Below are 22,523 nucleotides of genomic sequence, written 5' to 3' on the forward strand. Positions count from 1 at the left end.
CCGGTCGGATCATTGGTTGCTGTCGTTCGGGGTTGTCGTACTGTCTTGATGCCGTCATGTCCTGCTGTCTTCTTGTTTCACGTCCCGGTCAGTCAAGTTATTGTTTAAGTCATGTCAGTTTGCCTTTTGAGTTGCTTCAATAAACCCTGGTCCAAGCTGCACTTGGTCGTCCTGCTCCATGCCCCATCCGTTCGTGACACTTTACTGTACTGCAAGGATGGGCAACTTGCATGATAGAGTGGACCACAGTTTTTCCAGTAGCACGTCTAGCTGCATCATTGGACTCTACTCCCTTCTGCGTAGCGTGTGGCACTGTTGCGCTATTTTCTGGAATGTCTGCTTTTTGCTCCTTATTTATTTGTTGTGTTATTTATTCATTATTTATTCATCACGCTGTTGTTTACTTGATTGTCTATTGTGGGCCATGTCTTGTCACCGTGGGATAGCGGGGAACGAAATTTCGGTTTCTTAGTGTGTCTTTGGCATGTGGAGAAATTGACAATAAAGCTTACTTTGACTTTAACATTTCTAACCAGATATATAACAAAACCGTCATTTATACATTTATAGATACATTTTAAATAAGGACAAAATGCAGGCATAAATTGTGTTTTTAATTAAACCAATGTACAGAACAAAATGTTATCTATTTTAATTTTCTAATGCATATATAAAAAATATCTACTAACATTGGAAGGGTTTGAACTGCTGATCAGCAAACCAATATTAAGAATTCCGTTTGAACATTTATCTTGTAAAAACATATTACAATATTGTACTATTTGTCCTGCAAATTATTCAGAATCTTCAAATTATTAGGTTGTCGGAATGTTCATCCCCTCTGAATGGCACGTCCGTCATCAGGTACAGCAGTCGCCGTCATACACATTTGTAACACTATTAAGCATGTTTCAGGCAAAAACATTATTTTTATTTATATTGTATAATATTGACCATAATTTTAAGAGGGTGGCGATGCATATGTAAAAAACTCAGGACAAACCAGAGCTGTTTCTGCTTCATCATAAGAGTCTGTTCATGTCACATCTATGTACTGTACATTAATACAATTTCTATTCATTATTTTTTATACATCTTTTTTATTACATCACATCATGGTTATAAACATAATAAATGAAAACTTTCATCTCACTTTACAAACATACAATCAAGGTAATGGCCATTTCGAAAATCTCGACTCTTTTAAAATAGTAAATCTGGGTCATCGTTGTTCTCAGGTTTGATCAGCTGAATTAAAAACTCAGACAGACCAGTAACTTGAGGCTCTTTCAGTGTGGTATCCCACTCAAAGTATAAGACTTCCTTTTGAGAGTTCAGTGTCTCCTCCAAAGGAGCCATACTCTGTGATTCACTTGCCATGGAGTCAAGGCTGAAGAGCGATCCGGAAATTCTTGGCACAAACCTAAAAGCATCGCTCAAGTCTGGAATGAACTACTCACATGAGAATTTAGGTGTTTAAAATTGAATCTAGTGTACATGCTATGACACTGATTTAATAACTTCTCTGTATTTCATCTGCATTCTCATATTTTGTCTTAAAATGCTTCTGTAGGCCATGTTAAAAATTCACACGCGCTAAAACACTTTCAGTAATGCATCTCGGTGATTTTGTGATGTTCATATCAAATTAGAAAATAATGATTTTCATGTTTGGCTTTCTTTTGGAGTAGAATTTTGGACAGAATGGACTGCAGCTGCACATTTGATCTTGGAAATGCAGCTATATCTCTGCATGAAAGAAAGGCAGCAATATGAAACTTTTGACCTCTTTTATAGGCCTCCTTCAGTATTTTCTGCTTCACCTTGCGCTTTTTTTATTTAGCGATTTAATGTGATCAGCAACACTAAATACAGCTTAAACTCGATTTTATGCACTTTGATTCTATGCGATTTTCCGTCAAACGTGGTTTGGTCATGGACCACAATTTATAAAGATATAAAGACAGGATGAAGCTAAATGACTAGCCATAAAGCTTAGCGTGAGTGATTTAATTTTCGTGACTAATTTAAATGTGTTTGGACTTCTTGAATGACATCTGTGTTAACTGTTTTGCAAAAAAGGTGGGATAACCAATCCAAAGAGAACAGGTTAACACATTTGCATGAGGTGTTTTCTGCTCTGCTAAGATGGTGATGATGAAGACTGTGGGGTTCCCAGTTTCTTCAAATAGGTCAAAGCAATCAATAAAAACAGTAACTCTCAGTTGTTTTATGACTCACTGTCCCAGTAAACTTCAACTGGGGGTAACAAATCAAAAGCTTGAGTTAATCACGCCTTGCCTTTTTGTTTGAAAACTGTGCTTGTGTGTATGTGTGTGTGTGTGCGCGTGCGTGTGTGCGGGTGCGTGTGTGTGTGTGAGCGCGTCTGCATGTACATAATGTGTTTGCGTTATCAGCACTGGAGAGTTTCACTGCCTGTGCTAAAACGATTCCACCACAAAAATGTTCTGATCGCTTGCCTCACGTGGTTAAGCATTCATCATTTCACACTGTGCTCCTTTTGACTGCAACCCAAGGACAAAAAAAAACACACGCACACACACAGCAATGTAAGTAAAAGAGAGTTCAAGATAGTTGTTTGAATGGCATTGCTAGCTCTTTATCTTTAGACATACGTATATTTATAAATAGATATTTTTTCTATTGACTTGATTTGCACTTAAAGTGTCATTCATGTTTATTCCATATAATTCTCTGGCTTCACCGCACAGCAAAGGGAAATCCTTCAGTATCCATAATTCACGCTTCACGGCTCTTGTCCCTCCCTCGTCTACCACTATTTCTCCCTCTGTAGGCCTAGTTCTATGAGTGTGGGCGTGTTTGTGTGTGTGCACTTTGTACGTGCGTGCACGTGCGTTTACAAGAAGGAAATCAAGAGAGTGAGTGATCAGAATACAGATGCAGATTCAGATAGCAGTCCAAACAAACACGTGTATTTCCACTTTTGCACATACACACAATCTCACATTCCCTTGTAAAAGTAGTTACCAATTTTAATGATTCAGTATGCAAAGCAGAGCAAAATTGAAATGCTGAGAGCGCATGAGCACCAGCGGTATATCAAAGAGACTTCTGTGGCACACAAATCAAATTGCATGCAAACCCAACCATCTGTCTGAGTAAGCCATCGAGGATCAAATAAATGTGGAAATGTCCTCCAAATGTTTTGTTTAAATTCAGGTATTTTTTTAAAAATACTAAAATACCTTAAGTTCTGTCAGTGTGTCTGTCCAAATAAACAAGTCTCCTTTTTAGGACAAAATGAATCAGTTCGTAACATATGACATTTACTCCATTATATTTACCTTTGTGATAAATTGTACTTGCCAGAGTAGTTTTGATATCACACATATTTACATAGTATATACTATGTCAAGAAGAAACCTAAACTTTTACATCTTTACTTTGAGCTGCATTCCATATGCTACCTTTTATGTAGTTATTCACATATTGCTTATTTGAGCTTTTCACTTTTTTTTGTGTGTGTGTGTGTGGGGGGGGTCATGTCTCCAGTCTTTCTGCTTAATGCTGTTCACAAATCAAACATAATGGCTAGTGATGTTTAACTCCTTTTCCCTATTCAAGCAGATCCAAGCTGCCACATGACCGCACAGAGTCTTTGCTGGCTTGTCGAAGCGACTCATTTCTATGACAAGTCACCAGTTACACTCAGATCTTGAGTACTTTTGAGCAGGTTACGTTTTTAGTCTTACCCAAGTAATTATTTGGCAGGACCATTGTTTGATTTTACTTGAGTCCTATTTTTATTCTATTATTAAATTAACTGTGCTTTTACTTAAGTACAGTTTTTGGCTGCTATATTCCCCCCATCTAGTATGCAATTTTTCTATTGTGTATGTCATAATTGTCAGAAATATCAATCAAAGTAGATAAAGAGATCTAATACACAGGCAAATCATGTAATACACTCATTTTAATTGACACTGTCAGGTATCATTACTATTAATTGAACAATATGTTTATTTGACTTGTTTTGTGTTGTTAAATGAATAACCTTACTCAAATAGGGTTGCATGGCCCAGGTGGTTTTGTGCATGTCTTCTTGCTCATAGTTCATCGGTTCGATACGCAAGCCCTGTGAGTATTAGCTAGTGCCCGATACGGAACTGCTCATTAGTTCTTATGCTGCCCAGGGTCAAAAGATATGTGCTATGCAAGTAAAAGCTAATGATAATAAACATAATAAAATAGAGACCATTCTGTCAAAACTGACTATTATGACTGTAAAAGCAGTTTTGATTCAATGACTCTATAATGGGTATTCACTTAATGTTCCTGATGTGAATAATCAGTGAACATTCCTCTTGAAGAGGTTTAGTGGCATTAAAATCAGCAAAAACATCATACATTACAACATCTAGTATTTAGTATCATGCCAAACTTGTTTTATTAGATGCCAGGCAATATTTTACTTTTACTTTCACTTCATGGATTCATTCTTTTTGCATTTATGGCATGAGTGTCTCACACACAGAAAGGTTGGCCTCAGCGGGAATCCGTGTGCAAGAACGAAAGGACAGCCCTGACACGTGGAGCTGACATGGCCAAGACCTTCAGGTCCTACGCCACTCTCTCTCAGCATGTGTGTGCGCATGTGCGTGCCTGTGTGTGTGTCTCTGTGTGTCCATGTTTATGGCTGGCACTCAAAGCTCACATTCCCTTCTGTGCTCTGCCTGCGCGTGAGCACATTGATCTGGCCATTGAGCACGTTCCAGTGTATTCGCGTGTGCGTGCGTGCGTGCGTGTGCGTGTGCGTGGTCTCTATCCACTTAGTCTCGGAGAAGTTGATCATACAATACAATACAATACAATACGACACAAGTTTATTTCTGGAATGCATTTTACAACAACAGCAGCTGTAACAACGCTTCACATGTAGCAATGGGAGAACCACAAAGACAGTGAAAACAGTCAAGTGAAACACAAAATAAAATATATATTTACATATATAGTACATATGCATATATACATTCAGTAAAAAGCCAAAGAATAAAAATGGCTGTTCAAATGAGTTTTAAAAATGGACAGAAAAAGGCCTTGCCTAACATTTAAAGAGAGGTCATTCCAGGGGGACGGAGCGGCAACATAAAAGGTTCAATCCCCTCTGAGGCTTCACTTAGTCAAGTTAAGTTAAGTTAAGTTAAGTTAAGTTAATTCAAGTCAAGTCAAGTTAAAGTTAGTCCTCGGCACTTCCAGTAGCAGCTCGTCTGCGGACATGAGGCACTGGGCAGGTGCGTAGGGGTGGCGGGGTGAGGCAATTTAACGATTTGAAAACAAATAGAAGTGTCGCAAAATAAAGTCAAATTTATATTAGGAACATCTATATTAGAAGTATCTTAAAATGAAGTCTAATTTATATTAGGAGCAATGGAGTGAGGTGATTCTGGCTGCACGATATGCCAGGTTTATCCAGTCATTCCAGTTTGTCATTTTGAAGAGGAACACTTCCAGGAAGTGGGAAAGTAGGGCAGGGCGGGCAAAAGCTGACAACTACCCCAGCACACACTAGCACTGAACTGCAGCTCCTGGTTGACCTATCACACAACACAGCAAGATGCGTGAGATCGTTCATTTGCAAGCTGGCCAATGTGGAAATCAAATTGGAGCAAAGGTACTCTAATGAAACTAATAATGATCTGTTTTCTGTTGTTTTCTAGTTTGTGAACATAAATGTTACATAGGTCAACACCAGGGCAAGTGGTGAATAAGTTTCTAAACCTCTGGCAGCTGGTTATAAGAAAATGTTATTGCCGTATTCCTAAGCCCTCCTAATGATGTTGGGTAGTTGAAAAGTATGTGAAAAGATGTTTAAATCATGAGATAGGGCATTTTGAATATCCCTCATGGGATCAAAGAATGTGGTGTCGCAATCAAGTGTTGTACACGTCTCTGCATGTCATGTTTGCTGATTGAGAGACAATGTTTTTATACTAAGGTAGCTAAATTTAGTCAAACTAAATAATATAGGTTTTATCCAAGTGAAAATGGGCTTCATTTGAAATGTATTGCTGTCTCCCTGTCTGTCTGCCTGTCTGCCTGTCTGCCTGTCTGCCTGCACAGAAGAGGGAAGGTCAAATAGTCATTTGAGAACACTTAACGTTATTACTCTACACTGAGTGACATTTTCTTTATTTTTTACTTGACAAGTACTCCTTATATTAAAAGAAACTAATATAAACTAAACTAAAATGGATCATTTTAGAAAAATGACTACTAAAAAAAATGGTGTAAAAAATGAAACTGAATAAAAAAACTTGTTAACTTTATTACTCTACACTGAGTGAAAGTTTCTTTATTTTTTACTTGACAAGTGCTCCTTATATACCTATAAAAATCAAACTAATATAAAACTAAACTGAACTAAAACGGAGCATTTTAGAAAAATAATAACTACTAAATACTAACTAAACTGGTGTAAAAAATAAAAATGAATAAAAAAAAGATAAGTCAAAACCAATTTTTTTTTAACTATCATCAAAGTGTCTGAAACTTTTATAAGACCCTTTCTGTCTTCCTTTTATTTTTGTGGTGGCACTGAAACAGGTTATAAAGATGAGCCGTCTCCCCCAAAATGATGTCGACTTATTCAAATAAATTGGTGTATGTTTGTTTACTACTCAGCGAAGTTTGCAAGACTCAACACGCAGCAGGTGTGTTACACAGGTCCGTTTGGATTCTTTTACAGGGTGTAATTGTTGCATGGTAGAAATACACTAAGCCTTCTTTTCTCCTGCCATGAACTCATGGTACCCATGCGGTTTGCGAATATGTGCCATTAACACTGGATCCCCATTCAGTATTTTGTACGCACTAAGCCAGGGGTGTCAAACTCATTTTTTTTTGCAGGCCGCATTGTAGTCATAGCTTCTTTCGGCGGGCCATTATGACTGTCAACCCAAATAAATGTATGAGCACCTCATATTATATAAGGTAAAAGCTACAAAACAAACTGACAAATAACTCGTTTTCAAATCAGACGAGTAAAAACTGGTCAAATATATATATATATATATATATGATATATAAATATCATTGAAAGTGAAGACAATTTGCAATTCTAGTAATGACATACGAGTTTGATGGAAAATTTGTCTTCGCGGGCCACATAAAATGATGTGCACTAAGCCCTAAAATTCAGTACTAGCTACGAACTGGCACAATGTCTCCATTTACAATGGCAAGACCAGGTGACCAATTGTACTTTAGTGATCTATGTAAAGTATAAAAAACACCAACATCTCATGATTCATGAATAACATCCAAAGCAGCTTTTTAGAACTCAGCCAAATTCAGTGTGTGTGTGTGTGTGTGTGCGTGTGTGTGTGTGTGAGAGTTCACCTTTGTGTGCTAAAGTGGGGTGATATGATGTCATGCTGTCTTTGTTGCTTCAATGAATTGTATGTGGCTACACTTGTTCACATCCAGTTAATCAGACTTGAATAAAGACGTGTTCCTCACTTCTGCCACAACATGGTGGTGACGTGAAACCAGTATAGCTGCTCCACTTTTACCACAAAGGCTATATTGTAAAAAAAGAAAAAATAAAGAGAGAAGAAAGATAAGCATTTTATCGCTGACATCAAAGACTTAACTTGAGAAAATATTGAATGAAGAAATGAAGGTGGGAAGACTCACAAATAAGCTGAAGGAACCTGTAGTAAAAGTCTGGCAAAGCATCTCAAAGAAAGAATTGTTTTTCCAATTCTCTCAGTGTCCTGAAGTGAATGGAGCTGGGCGACCAAATGTAGCTTGGACCAGGGTTTATTGAAAGAACTCAAAAGACCAGGGACAAGAATAACTGAACAGAAAGACGAAACAAGACGAGAACAGACAAGCAACTAGAAAAACAGGAAACAAGAAGACATGAGACGCAAACAATCCGAACAGGGGAGTGAGGGGCAGACAGGACTTAAATACAAGACAGCTAACGAGAGGCAGGTGAGGGTGGTCACGAGGACACAGACATGCGAACCGAAACTATGACATTAAAACAAGGAAACGAACTGTGACAGATCTTGACACCCAGTTGTTCAACTAGTGTGAACCCCTAAGAATTTAGTTTGTCCATCTTATACTTAAGCAATTTCTAATTTTCTTTGTACATTGCGATTATTTTACTTCAAATTATTGCAAGTTACATAAAAGGCAACATCTTGAAAACCTTTGTTGTTGTTCAAATCTTCCTTGATGCAGAATTTATAATGTTTCATGTGAGTGAATTGTTTTGTCTGGACCAGTTTTGGGAAGTGATCAGTGACGAGCATGGCATTGACCCAACTGGATCCTACCAAGGAGAGGATGACCTCCAACTGGAACGAATCAATGTCTACTACAATGAGGCTTCAGGTCAGGAATCTCCCATGACTTGTGTGTGTTTAGGAAATTAAAATCCAAGTTTATGATGACCTATTTGATCCGTAGGAGGAACGTATGTCCCAAGGGCGGTCTTGGTGGATTTGGAGCCAGGCACCATGGATTCTGTCCGGTCCGGTCCATTTGGAAAGATATTTAGACCGGACAACTTTGTCTTTGGTAAACTACAACTTTAGCAAATACAAGACGTTATGAAATTCAATTGTGACCAAAACGTGGTCTTTCTTTCCAGGCCAGAGTGGAGCAGGAAATAACTGGGCCAAAGGTCACTACACTGAAGGAGCCGAGCTGGTGGACTCGGTTCTGGATGTGGTAAGGAAGGAGGCCGAGGGATGCGACTGCCTTCAGGGGTTCCAGCTGACGCATTCTTTGGGTGGTGGTACCGGATCTGGGATGGGAACTCTGCTCATCAGCAAGATCCGTGAGGAGTACCCGGACCGCATCATGACCACCTTCAGTGTGGTGCCCTCTCCAAAGGTATAACTCATATCATTCTAAGAGGTCATTCCACAATTGGAGTAAAATGGAGAATGTGCTCCATTTCTGGAATGACCCTCGACACTTTAGCCTCGGTGGAGTTCTACACTCTGCTGAGTGAAGTCGTAGTTTTTAATTGCAACATTTCACCTGCAGGTGTCCGACACAGTAGTGGAGCCCTACAACGCCACCCTCTCGGTCCACCAGCTTGTTGAGAACACAGACGAGACCTTCTGCATTGATAATGAAGCCTTGTATGACATCTGCTTCCGTACCCTCAAGCTGACCACACCCACATACGGAGACCTCAACCACCTGGTTTCGGCCACCATGAGTGGTGTGACAACCTGCTTGCGTTTTCCCGGGCAGCTGAACGCGGACCTCCGTAAACTGGCCGTCAACATGGTGCCGTTCCCTCGTTTGCACTTCTTTATGCCGGGCTTCGCTCCGCTCACTAGCAGGGGGAGCACACAGTACAGAGCCCTCACTGTGCCCGAACTAACTCTGCAGATGTTTGATGCCAAAAATATGATGGCTGCTTGTGACCCCCGCCATGGGCGCTACCTCACTGTAGCTGCCATATTTCGCGGCCGCATGTCCATGAAGGAGGTGGATGAGCAGATGCTGAACGTGCAAAACAAGAACAGCAGCTACTTCGTCGAGTGGATCCCCAACAACGTCAAAACGGCCGTTTGCGACATCCCGCCGCGTGGCCTCAAGATGTCCTCCACCTTCATCGGTAACAGCACTGCCATCCAGGAGCTGTTCAAGCGGATCTCTGAGCAGTTCACTGCTATGTTCCGCCGAAAGGCTTTTCTCCACTGGTACACTGGCGAGGGCATGGATGAAATGGAGTTCACTGAGGCGGAAAGCAACATGAATGATTTGGTGTCGGAGTATCAGCAATACCAGGAAGCCACTGCTGAGGAGGGAGATTTTGAAGAGGAGGAGGAGGAGGAGTTGGCCTAAGACTTTTCACAATTCACTGCCTGCATGCGCTTCCTGTAACCTCTGCATTATCTGCACTATCACTCCTGGCTCTTCTCTCCATCAGCGACTGTAGACCTTTGCCCAATTCTTTCAGTAATCGGTGGGTTCACTGGTCTCTACCTAACAACAGTGGCCACATAGAGGTCTGTCAGACTCATCAACTTTTTGGTATTGTTTCTTTTGTTCACTACACAGTTCTACATTTCTGCCATATGCAGTGCATTGAGCTTTAAATCATTTGTTTCATTTGGTATTTGACTTCAATAAATGTATTGGTAAGCATAGTGATGGTAATGTTTTTTGCTTCTTCATTCATTTCTTCATTCATTTTTTTATTACGTTACAAAATTAAAGCGACACAAACATTTGCGCTCATCCCTGGCCAGGTGAATCAAATACAGCAGAAAATAAAGACACTGTGTGGTTCCACTCGATGCTTCCCTGATCACAATTTAAAATGTGATCATGGCCTGCGTGTGTGTATGTACGTATATGTACCATATTTTCCGGCCTATAAGGCGCACCGAACTATAAGGCGCACCTTCAATGAATGGCCCATTTTGAAACTTTGTCCTTATGTAAGGCGCACCAGACTATAAGGCGCACCATTAATGCATCATGTCGGATTTTTAATTCAAATCAAATCATTCTCCAGTTTATCTTTTTTTATTTCAACTTCAGACGCAACAAATTACTTTATAATCACAAAATAATGATCCATAGTCTTTTTGATTCATGATTCATAGTGTTCAGAGGGCCAATTATGATTGATTTCATGACACAATGCTTCGGGCCAGTTTGAATTTAGAAATTTGGTCCATATATAAGGCGCACCGGACTATAAGGCGCACTGTCGGCTTTTGAGAAAATTTTAGGTTTTTAGGTGTGCCCTATAGTCCGGAAAATATGGTATATATAGAATCTTTACATCATAAATAACTAAAGATATGCTTTTGGTGGCAAGTGAATGTAGAAATTTTGAATTTGTGGCATGCACACATGATGACACAAGACTGACATAAAGCAGGAAGTGTTCAGTCACACGCTGACAGCAGTGGTTGTGGCAGACTGCCGCTACTTCCTGAAAGGCAACAGAGACCACCTGCTGAGGATCTTGCCCTTCAGGACCAACACATGGACACAGCAGCATTCAGACAGCACGGGCTCCAAAATCAGGTATGTTATTATCGATTATCAAGAGAAAACTTATATTCTTGCTTCTATTCAGTCCCTTTTCACTACCTTACAACAAGGCCTGTGAGCGTTTCCATTACTGTCCATTACTATCTCATCCAATACACTCCCAAATTAAGTAATGGAAGTGTTCCTCACAAAGGTTTCTTTGTCTCCTGCAGTCATTCTGTCTTCCTACAAGATAGTGGACAGTGGCTATACATACTGTACATGCTGTTAAATGTCAAGCAATGCCATCTAAGCCAAACAACTGCCTGAAATGGATGGTACAAACACAATCTGTAACGATAGGTATTTCCTGCTCTGTGGTTTGACAACCGCATCGCTTGTCCTGTTGCTTTGAACTAGGTGCCTGCGAGCCACCCCTGTAAACAAACAGCCCGTCCTCGCAGGCATCGCCCCGGCTAACATCAGAAGCAGCCACGCTCGCCCTCTCCCGAAAGGCACAGACCAGTGAATCCCACCTCCTCCATAAGATCGTCACAGGGACACCACAACGCGTGCGCGTAAAGTCACGACGCCCCTTTGCCATCCAAGCCCATGAGCTGCTCAGCACAACATCAGCTGACACTTCCAAGGCCACCTGGGTCAAGACCAAATGGAGAGAACAGTGAAAGTAAGCAGAACCATCTAGGCTGCACCACTACATCAATGACCCCACAGACGTCTCTGGCCAGGACTTGCCCCGAAAACAGTGGACAACCCTCAACCGCTTGAGGACCGGCGTTGGACGCTGTGGAGCTGCAATGAAGAGGTGGGGACTTGCAGATTGTGCCTCCTGCGAGTGTGGGGACCCAGTCTAGACAGTAGAGCACATCATCAGCAGTTGCCCCAAACACCGGCCACCGAATGGCGAACAAGGCCTGATTGATTTGGACGACGACACGTTGACCTGGCTCGCCTCAACAGAGCTGCAAGTCTGAAGTCATACGACAGAAGAAGAAGAAGAAATAGAGAGCAACATGAATGCAACAATCTGTTTCCTAGTACGACCCTTAACATGCTACCGTATTTTCCGCACTATAAGGCGCACCTAAAAACCTCCAATTTTCTCAAAAGCTGACAGTGCGCCTTATAATCAGGTGCGCCTTATATATGGACTAATATTGAGCTACTATAGCAGACGTGTCCAAAGTCCGGCCCGCGCGCCAAATGTATATATCTTATATATGGACAAAGTTTTAAAATGGGCAAGTCATTGAAGGTGCGCCTTATAATCTGGTGCAGTTTATATATGGACAAAATTTTAAAATGGGACATTCATTGAAGGTGCACCTTATAATCCGGTGCGCTTTGTAGTGCGGAAAATACGGTACATTTATTTGCTATCTGTTCGATCTACTGTTTATTTAAGTTGTCATGGCACTCTATATCCAAAAGTTGATGGTAACAACTTGGCCTTGGCGCCATAATGGTTATAGTGATATAATATGTAATTGTGTGCTGCAGATCCGGGTGTACGTCTTCAGTTCCCAGATGACTTCAAAGATGAGGTACAGTACACCCTTGTTTGCATTTTTATATGAAACACAAAGTATGGCATGTATCCATTTACAGTCAACTTTGAGTGCTATGTTGCATCTAGTGCACAAAACTAATAATCTGCTTTGTAGGAGTTTTGTCAAACCTTTACCAGGTTCTGCTTCCCATACGATATACAAAGGTGAGTTTTCCGTCATTACCTCGGCCAATAGGCGTTATTTTGGTTTTAGTGAGCAGGACAACTAAGACACAAAAACTATTTACATTTTTTTTCCTTTTTTCTTTCTTACCATTTGATTTGTGTTTTTACATATTGAATTTCTATTTCATTGTTTGTTTGTTTGAACCTTTAGCAGGGCTCCCTTTTGTGTGGCCTCACACTACGAAGTGTATATAAGATTTAGTACCTCTTACCGTAATTTCCGGACTATAAATCGCGCTTTTTTTCATAGTTTGGGTGGGGGGGCGACTTATACTCAGGAGCGACTTATATATGTTTTATTTCACAAATTTTTACTTGAGCATTAAGACATCACTTACAAGTATAGTTGACCACTTCCCATGTTATTTTTAGTATAGTTGATCACTTCACATGCTTTTATATCTTTATCTTGAACATATTCAAAACATAAAAAATAGAGAAAACATCAAATAAAGCAATTTGTCACGGTCGGATGGTGGAGCATGGAGCAGGACGACCAAGTGCAGCTTGGACCAGGGTTTATTGAAGCAACTCAAAATACAGACTCGGTAAACTGACATGACTTAAACAATAACTTGACTGACTGACCGGGACGTGGAACAAGAAGACAGCAGGACATGACGGCACCAAGACAGGACGACAACACCGAACGACAGCAACCAAAACCAAAACCAAAACCAAAACCAATGACCAAAACCAATGACCAAAACCAATGATCCGACAGGGAGAGAGGGGCAGACAGGACTTTTATACACGACAGGTAACGAGAGGCAGGTGGGAACAATCACACTGATCATGGGCACACAGGAGGGGAGGGGCGAGCACACAGACAGAAACCAAGACAACAGACACATAGTGGAGCAGTTGGGGGCGAGACGTGACACAATTAACACTTTAAAGCACCATATCCAAGTCCACTGTCTGCTGTATGTACACTTGCTCTATTTTTGCTCCTCTTATATTTATTATTATTATTTATTATTTGGCCTGTTCTCAGCTCTTTGTTTGTGTTTGTCACGTTAGCATACCTATCGTTTAGCCTGTTGTTGCTATTTAATGAATTGGAGTGACACCGATGGTTTTATAAACATGTTATTTATGTAATAGTTGTCCTTAATCACTCTATATGTTACGTCAGGCCCGTTCTCAGCTCTTTGTTTGTATTTGTCACGTTAGCATACCTATCGTTTAGCCTGTTGTTGCTATTGTTTAGCCTGTTGTTGCTCGTTCATGACTTTGATTTGGATTTTGTCGAATAAATTGCCCCCCAAAGTGCGACTTATACTCCGGAGCGACTTATATATGTTTTTTTCACTTTTTGGGGCATTTTATGGCTGGTGCGACTTATACTCCGGAGCGACTTATAGTCCGGAAAATACGGTACATGTGCCATAGAAACTCTCACCCCCACCAAGCAAAAAAACAACAACATTTCTTTTACTGCTCAACACTCTCAATAACACAACAAAAACTCTCACAACAAGCAAAAGCAAAACTTCTGACAAACACTCAAAAAATTTCCCACATGGCCCCCAAAAAACTCACATACCAAATGTAAGAGGTTCTTCAGTTCAGGTGAGCCAGGGGCGGAGCTACAGGGTTGCCAAGGGTGGGTGGCCAATTATTTTTGCTGAGGTGAGAGATATTTTGTTGTGTTTGAGAATTTTTGGAATGAACATAAGAGGTAAATATATTTTTTTGACCTATGCTGCACCTCATGCAATAAAGCTCCCTCCATTGTCAGTTACTACATTTTTCTCATCAGACTACACACTAAAAGCAGAAGCTGCATCTCGGCACAATCTTGTAGGGCAAACAAATGTCTAGCTTTTTTTTTTTTTTCAAGTTTTGGCAACATTCTAGTTTTTCCAGTTATTGCACTCTCTTTACAATAACATCTTTTATTCAGGTTGAGAGAAGAAGTGGCTGTGCAGCACTTTACTTTTGTTCTGACTGATATTGAGGGCTGCCAACGCTTTGGCTTCTGTCACCTCAGAAACAGTGCTCAGATGTGTCTTTGCATCCTCAGGTATAAACATGCCAGGGAAAACACTTAAGGCAGGTTAAATGACTCCATGTTTTTACAGTTACCTTCCCTGGTTCAAGGTCATTTATAAAGTTCTCAATACCCTAGCTGTATACATCAGTAAGGGGCAGGTGAATTTTTAATGGCGTCCAGGCTCATATATTCCAAACAAATATTAGACTGAGCACTTGTATCTGCTTAATAGACCAATAAGATGAAAGTGATGCTGGGCTGCACTCTACAACCAACCCATATCACACTGCAGATGGTGAATCACCAATTATAGTCCTACGTATGTACAGTAGTAATAAGTATTTGTGAATTTAATAATATTAGGCCTGCTGGTACCCAGAGGGACAAAAGGTGATGAGTCCAGTGACAGTTCATGATGATATCACAAGCAATAATAGCGGAGAGCAACAATTGAAATCCCTGTGAAATATCTTAGAAATTTGACACACTACAGAGAAAAGTGTTTTTAGCAATCCTACCAATTTGGAATGAGCAAAAAATAAATAAAATAAATTAAATCTCGAAGTACATTCAAAATTGTGAAAAATAGAGATTCCTCTTATACTTTACAACACATGGTGAAATCTATATTGCGCAAACTTTACGGGTTAAACGTAATCACAAAAAATAAGAATAAGAGTTAAAAAAACGAAATGCTAGAGATTTTTTTTTTTTTAAACAGTGTCAAAAATACTTTTATGGGTACTTAACGGCATGTTTGGTTATATTTGCTGCTGACCAGCGTCATTTTCTCAAATAATTCCATACTTCATGGTTCCGGATCTCGGTCTCCCCTCCATTTACCGAAAATGTGACTTGTAGGATCAAACCTAGTGTCCCAAGTTTTACTTACTAACAACGCTGTTGTGTGTGTTTGTGTGTGTGTGCGTGCGTGTGTGTGTGTGTGTGTGTGTGTGTGTGTGTACGTGTGTTCTAAAAAGGGAATAATAATCATCGTTCTTTAGATACACTTTGCTCAGCTAGATACATATTGTGGAAGCCACAAGTGTACATTTTGGGCGGAGATGGTCTGTTAGTGCTCTTCGATGTCTCAGTTGGTGACTGTGGGAATAACACATTGTAATCACAGTTGTAGAAAACATCCGCCGTGTGTGTGTGTGTGCGTGCGTGCGTGTGTGTGTGTGTGTGTGTGTGTGTGTGTGTGTGTGTGTGCGTGTGTGTGTGTGTGTTTGAGACATTAACTTCCCCCCACCTCACTTTGGACCAACACATCATTTCCAGTGATGTAGCAGACTCAGCTGTTTTTAGGACACACTGACCGACCTTTCCGTTAAAACTCGGATGGTCGTCTTAATCACTACCATTATATACCAGTGGCTCATTATGATGCAGCCTAGTTCATGTTGTGATCGCATTGCATTTTTTGATTGAGACTATTAATGTTTGCGTAGTACAGTTTTACCCAAAAACTGCTTACTGTAAACACTCAACCCAACCATTTATGTAAACTTTACATAAACTGTTGTGTAGAGTATTTCTTTCATAGTGAAAGTCAGGCGCAGTTTTTGTTATTTTCTGTAACCTAGCCAATGGGAATATGAGTATATAGCTGGAAATTGCCAAAGAAAGTCATACAAGACTGTCATGCTGGTTTAATAAAATACAAACAATTCACAAGGGCCTTTTCACGCACATTTAAATTTTGTGGTGCAGACTAGCCAGTAATGTAAATCTATCGACAAATCCATCCGTCTGTTCATTGCCCGCCTGCCTAGCCTCAATCAACTGTGTCCTGCCCTACAAATCCAAGTACCAATTGTTAATTTGAAATTTCTTTATAAAATAAAATTCCAACTTATTCACATCTTCAAATAAACAAGACATTTGCATGATCTCAACATGTTCCTGTCAACTGTTTTTCTTCTTTGGCTCTCTTGCAAAGTTTTCATTTCATTCAGCATGTCTTGCAACACGGCTTACTTACACCTTTGGTCAACATTCTTCAACATCATGTTGACATGTGAATGGATTATCATTCAAGAGATATGTAAATGTATTATAAAATGATGCTTGCACTGAAAATGTGTGAAAAGTCCATATCAGCACCTGGCACCTGTATTCCTGCTGTTTTTTTTCCCCAATGTGATTTGCTTTCATCATTTGCACAGTGAAAATATCCCTCTGAAAGCCAAAGACAACATCACATATTTTAAGAAGATAACCAGTTGAAAGTGTTTTAAACATTTGACAAAAGAAAAACAACAGAAAAATGCCATTAACATTTCTAAAATGAACATCAAGCATGACATAAGAGAAAATTCACCACTTCACCTTGTGAGGTGATTCTAAAGCATAAACCATTCTAACCATGAAGTCAAAGTCAAAATGTTTCCATTACTTGAGTACAACAAATAAAGCAAGTTAAGCAAGACTCAACCTTCGTTTGCAGGAGAGGCAACAGTGAAAAATGAAAACAATTTCTAGAATGTGTGCCCGTAAATTGAAAATGAATCAGTCCTCGAGTCCTGAAATGGTTTTGATGGTTCTTTCATCCTTTTTGAGAAATTCCCCTTCTCAAGTGTCTCTTGTGTGCTCGCACTCTTATTTCAACCTTGCCCTGCAGCCCCCTAGATGCTTTTTTCCAAGCTGGTGCTTCATGTTCTCGGCTCTTCTTAAAAAGAGCAAGACGATATGTGTGCAATTCTTGTAAAGAATGCAATATTGGATGTTTATGTGAGCAGAGTGGGACACTCTCTGCTCAATATAAAAAGACAGCAGAAGTGAGAAGGGGCCTTGAACATGTAAATTCCTCCTACTGCTTTATCTTCCTACTTTCACATTGTCCATAGCAACACGGATATGGGCCATAGGGTTAATATACAATCTTGGTACGCAAACGCACACATGCACGCACACACACTGCATTTATAAGCCTATTGCTATTTCCTGAAGAAGTGTCAAGAAGGCAGAGACTATATGACACACAAAATACCAGTCAACGTAGAAAAAGACAACATAGGAGAAGTTAATAAAAAAGTGTGACTTTTTATTTGCTTGTTCAAGGAAAACACTATGTTATGTAACATAATTAACGGTTAGAACGCCACAAACACAACTTTAGCACCACAATTAGAGCCACAGTCACCAATACGAATGAATGTGTTATGTAGGATTTATGGAAAATTAACCCATAATTACATCTCACGGCATTAAATGGGGATGCTACCCACATGCAGGATCATAGTCAGTATATCAAGGAAAACTACAGGAGATGATAATATAGTCTGAATTAGCTTGCACCTTATTAGCCCTTATCAGAAGATGGCTGCACTGAAAAAAAACGTTTTGTTCGAATGGATTTTCTTAATTCGGACATGCACATAATTAAAATGTGTCTGATGGAAATATACTGTCTAATTAAAATATATTTAAGGAAAAGAGTAGAAAATTAGTTTAGGTGATTTTAATCAGGCGTTAAGAACTTTTTTTCACTGTGGCTCTGACATACATGAGATTTAATCAGAAGTATTAAAAATTACTACAAATTAAAGTTCGATTCATAACATTCTGCCTGAACAGGGTCTCAAATTTAGTGTTTGAACTTCACAAGTGACACCTGGAATTCCCTACATTGCAGTTATCACACGCATAAAAAAGAAAAAAAAAACATGGGAAACATGAAAGCTCCTATCCCATTTACGACTAAAATGAGCATAGCCCGGGGCTTTACTTTGTATCAATTGTGAGGAGGCGGGGTCTACTTGTCATCTGAGCCAGCAGCAAAAGTCTCTGAGCTTACGTACTTCCTGGTGGGCTGCTCCATCAGCAAAGCCCAAATATGGGCGCAGTGAGAATGAAGAATCACTTTATTTATTGGTTTATTGGTCAATCGACCCACTGAGGAGAAAAACTCATTTGAATTATATGGTTTGTGACATCACTCCTGGAACATGCTACATGCAAAAACAAACCATCCAGTTTCCATAACCGCATATGCTATTTAGCACTGTGGTACCAGATCACTTCAGACTATCCTCAGCCTGGAATGGTTGCCTGTCAAACACTGAGCATCTAATAGAGCTAGTTGGACTACTCAGATAGTTTGCTTTAGAGCAGGGGTGTCAAACTCATTTTTTTTCCAGGCTGCATTGTAGTCATAGCTACTTTCGGAGGGCCATTATGACTGTCAACCCAAATAAATGTATGAGCACCTCATATTATATACAGTAAAAGCTACAAAACAAATTGACAAATAACTTGTTTTCAAATCAGACAAGTAAAAACTGGTCAAATATTTAAAAAAAAAGATATTAAAAGTGAAGACAATTTGCAATTCTAGTAATGACACACGAATTTGATGGACAATTTGTCTTCGCGGGCCACATAAAATGATGTGGCGGGTCGTATCTGGCCCCCGGGCCTTGAGTTTGAAACATGTGCTGTAGAGTGTAAAATTGATTGATTGATTGATTGATTGATTTAACTTTATTTATCCCACAGTGGGGAAATCTTCTTGTCACAGCAGCGTACAATAGTGCAAGAATACAAGAAACAAGTGCCAAATGTAAAAATTGATAAATTACAGACAAACAAGGACAAAGATAAGCGCCACCAGTTGTGGGAGAGACGACATGGAAGGAAACCAACACATGATCAGGTGCCGCACGTGTTGCAGAGTCTGACAGCAGTGGGAATGAAGGACCTGCGGAACCTCTCCTTCCTACACTGTGGGCGTAATAGTCTGCTGCTGAAGGAGCTGCTCAGGGACCGCACAATGTCATGGTGGGGGTGAGAGGTGTTGTCCATAATGGATGTCAGCTTAACTAACATCCTCCTCTCACCCACAACCTCTATGGAGTCCAGGGGACAGTCCAGGACAGAGCTCGCTCTCCTGACCATTTTATTCAGTCTCCCTCTGTCCCGGTCCGTACTGCCCCCTCTCCAGCAGACCACAGAGGCTGGCTGAGGCTACCACAGAGTCATAGAAGTTTTGCATGGGTGGGGTGTGAGGGTGTTCCAGCAAAAACAACGTCTCTCTTTCTCCTTCCCGAAGGCGATTTCTTAGCGAGTACCCACTTGCCCTTAGTGACAATTTAGCCCTTAGGATCTCCAGGGCAAACAAATCTTTCGACCGCAGTCAGGTGATGACTTAAGGTGGAGGCATAAAAAAACAATGAAGCCCATGTAACATAAAGGGGTACTAATGTGAAATAGAAGTCACAAATCTACAAAAACTGCCAGGCCCAAACACTGCAACAAACGACAGAAATATGGCCTAATAAATAAACACTAACAATGCATTACAAAGCAGACACAGTCATAAATGCAGATTGAGTACACAGACTGCATATAAAACAGGACAAATAAATGCACAGCAAATGACAACCACCCTTCGGTGGACACCATGTTAAATGTTTTGTTTACAAGCTCAGAATCTAGAGAACGATTCTTCAAGAGGTCCATCGAGTATAACATGTGACCCTAAGGAGGAGAATGTCGCGCATAAGCTGTCGGTCTAAAGTGTAAGACTATACTTTCAAATATGAATCCTCATTGGACAGTTGATGCAATCTTTTTATTAAAGAAAATGCATCCTGCTTTCTCTTATTTTCTCCCTCTACAGTGAGGGTGTAAACATGACACTACGTTTGGAAGGCACACTATTAACATGAGTGCTGCAGCAAGCAACCACAATGATTGGTGCCCGGGGCAGTCCCTGCAGCCAGCAAGGAGGGGATGAGTAGTGGTGGGTAGGGCTTTCCTCGGCTGTGTGCTCCCGGTGCGTGGGGATGCATCACTGGTATCATTTAATTCATAGCATAAACGTGACAAGGTTAATGAGTGGCAAAGAGAGCCTAGGGACCACGTGAGGGGTGGAGGGGCGGGGTGGACGTGATGGGCTGCACCGTGGGTAATATGTGTGTATTGATGGGTAGGGTGTGTTTAAGTGTGGTTAGTGTTTGTCTAGCTGTTTGAAATGGTCTGAACATGCTAGGTTGGGGCCAAAGTTCTGGAGCCCACCTACAGGCACACCTAATATTGTGATTTTGACTCCGATGGCTGAAAATGGGTAAACGGAGATATGTTTGTGTGTATGTGGACTGAGGCAGGCCTGGGAAACAAGATGGAGTCAGATCAGAAGTATCAGGTTTACGGAGAGACAGATGGCAAAGCCTGGGTGCGTTTGTGCCCCCCAACCCCACCCCATGTCATCAGTTTTAATCACTAGACTCAGGATACTCAGACACACACACACACGCACACATGCACGCACGCACGCACGCACGCACGCACGCACGCACGCACGCACGCACGCACGTACACACATATTAATACATGCATACTCACCTTTACATGCATTAAAACACCTTGCAAAGAGAAAATTCAAACACACGCACACAGCCACACCCACCCACACACGCACGCATGCACGCACGCACGCACGCACGCATGCACGCACGCACGCACGCACGCACGTACACACATATTAATACATGCATACTCACCTTTACATGCATTAAAACACCTTGCAAAGAGCAAATTCAAACACACGCACACAGCCACACGCGCACACACAAACACACACACACACACTCACACACACACACACACACACACACACACACACACACACACACACACACACACACACACACACACACACACACACACACGCACACACACACACACACACACACACACACACACACACACACACACAAAGACAAAAATGCAGCTGTCATTCTGGGTGGGGGGGGGGGAACAGGTTAGGAAGGAGGACAAAAGCCTGCGACGCCGCAGAGGAGCGAAAGATGGTTGAGGACTAAATTGGCTGGGTGGAGTGATGGAAGAAGCAGACGAGAGGCGATGGTGATGGATGAGCAAATGGTGGATGCGAGATGGGGGGAAACAGGCGAGCGGGGGTAGGGGGGTGAAGGCTACGCGCGGCTTCTCCATTAACACGACGTGCAGTCTGCTGGTAACACTCGCACTTATTGTCTGCTAGGCGTGCAGTTTACACTCGCCTTTGCCCCTGACAATTGAATTTGCCGTCTCCTCGGAAAGATACACATCTCTCTTGCTTGTGTTAACTGCCAGCAGAACATATGAACAAAGAGATGATACATTTATGACTTCGTAATAAATTAACAAGAAATGAGAAACAAATGAACTTTTTTTTTTCTGTTACATCATAGTAATGTGACTGCCATGTTCGTTTGAAGGTGTGTAAAAAAAAAACAGCTGGTTTGCGTCATGCACATGCAGGCTGCAGTCATATTAAGGCCTTCAGCACAAAGACAAAGGCCTCCAGCTCCTCCTCCTCTTGGCTCCCCCTCTTCCCCATCCCTCCCTCCTTCTCTCCCGAGGGACACTATCAGGACATGGAAAGGTCAGGGGCCTGGTAGCACCGCAGTAACCACAGACACACACACGCGCACACACACACACACACACACACACACACACACACACACACACACACACACACACACACACACACACACACACACACACACACACACACACACACACACACACACACACACACACACACACACACACACACAGACGATACACCCACATGTTAAACACACACCTACCTGCTGACAAAAAGCACCTGCAGATAAATCATTTGAATGTTTACCATAAAGGATTGTTTTTTTTCTTTCGGGACTAAAAACCTAAAAAAAGAGTACTTGCTGTTGTTTTGGGTTTTTATGTCACGTACTATTGATACTTACTAGCTACTGTAGAATCTTTCAG

General features: G+C 41.0%; 1 protein-coding gene across 1 annotated transcript; it reads left to right on the top strand.

Moving 5' to 3' along the window:
* The first annotated feature begins 5,485 nt into the window (after window positions 1–5,485).
* On the top strand, window positions 5,486–10,166 carry LOC125968760 (tubulin beta-4B chain). The gene is made up of 5 exons (XM_049720142.1): window positions 5,486–5,653; window positions 8,280–8,388; window positions 8,464–8,574; window positions 8,648–8,892; window positions 9,049–10,166. The coding sequence occupies exons 1-5, from the start codon at window positions 5,597–5,599 to the stop codon at window positions 9,859–9,861; spliced, it is 1,335 nt and encodes a 444-aa protein (XP_049576099.1). The 5' UTR covers window positions 5,486–5,596; the 3' UTR covers window positions 9,862–10,166.
* Window positions 10,167–22,523: the final 12,357 nt, after the last annotated feature.

This window comes from Syngnathus scovelli, chromosome 5 (assembly GCF_024217435.2).
Source record: "Syngnathus scovelli strain Florida chromosome 5, RoL_Ssco_1.2, whole genome shotgun sequence".
Lineage (NCBI taxonomy): Eukaryota > Metazoa > Chordata > Actinopteri > Syngnathiformes > Syngnathidae > Syngnathus > Syngnathus scovelli.

Bases quoted from the DNA above. Each gene is read 5' to 3' on its own strand.
- LOC125968760 (XM_049720142.1), top strand. From the start codon at position 5,597: ATGCGTGAGATCGTTCATTTGCAAGCTGGCCAATGTGGAAATCAAATT. The intron at 5,654-8,279 runs GTACTCTAATGA...TGTCTGGACCAG, and splicing joins GAAATCAAATTGGAGCAAAG to TTTTGGGAAGTGATCAGTGA. The intron at 8,893-9,048 runs GTATAACTCATA...TTTCACCTGCAG, and splicing joins GTGTGGTGCCCTCTCCAAAG to GTGTCCGACACAGTAGTGGA.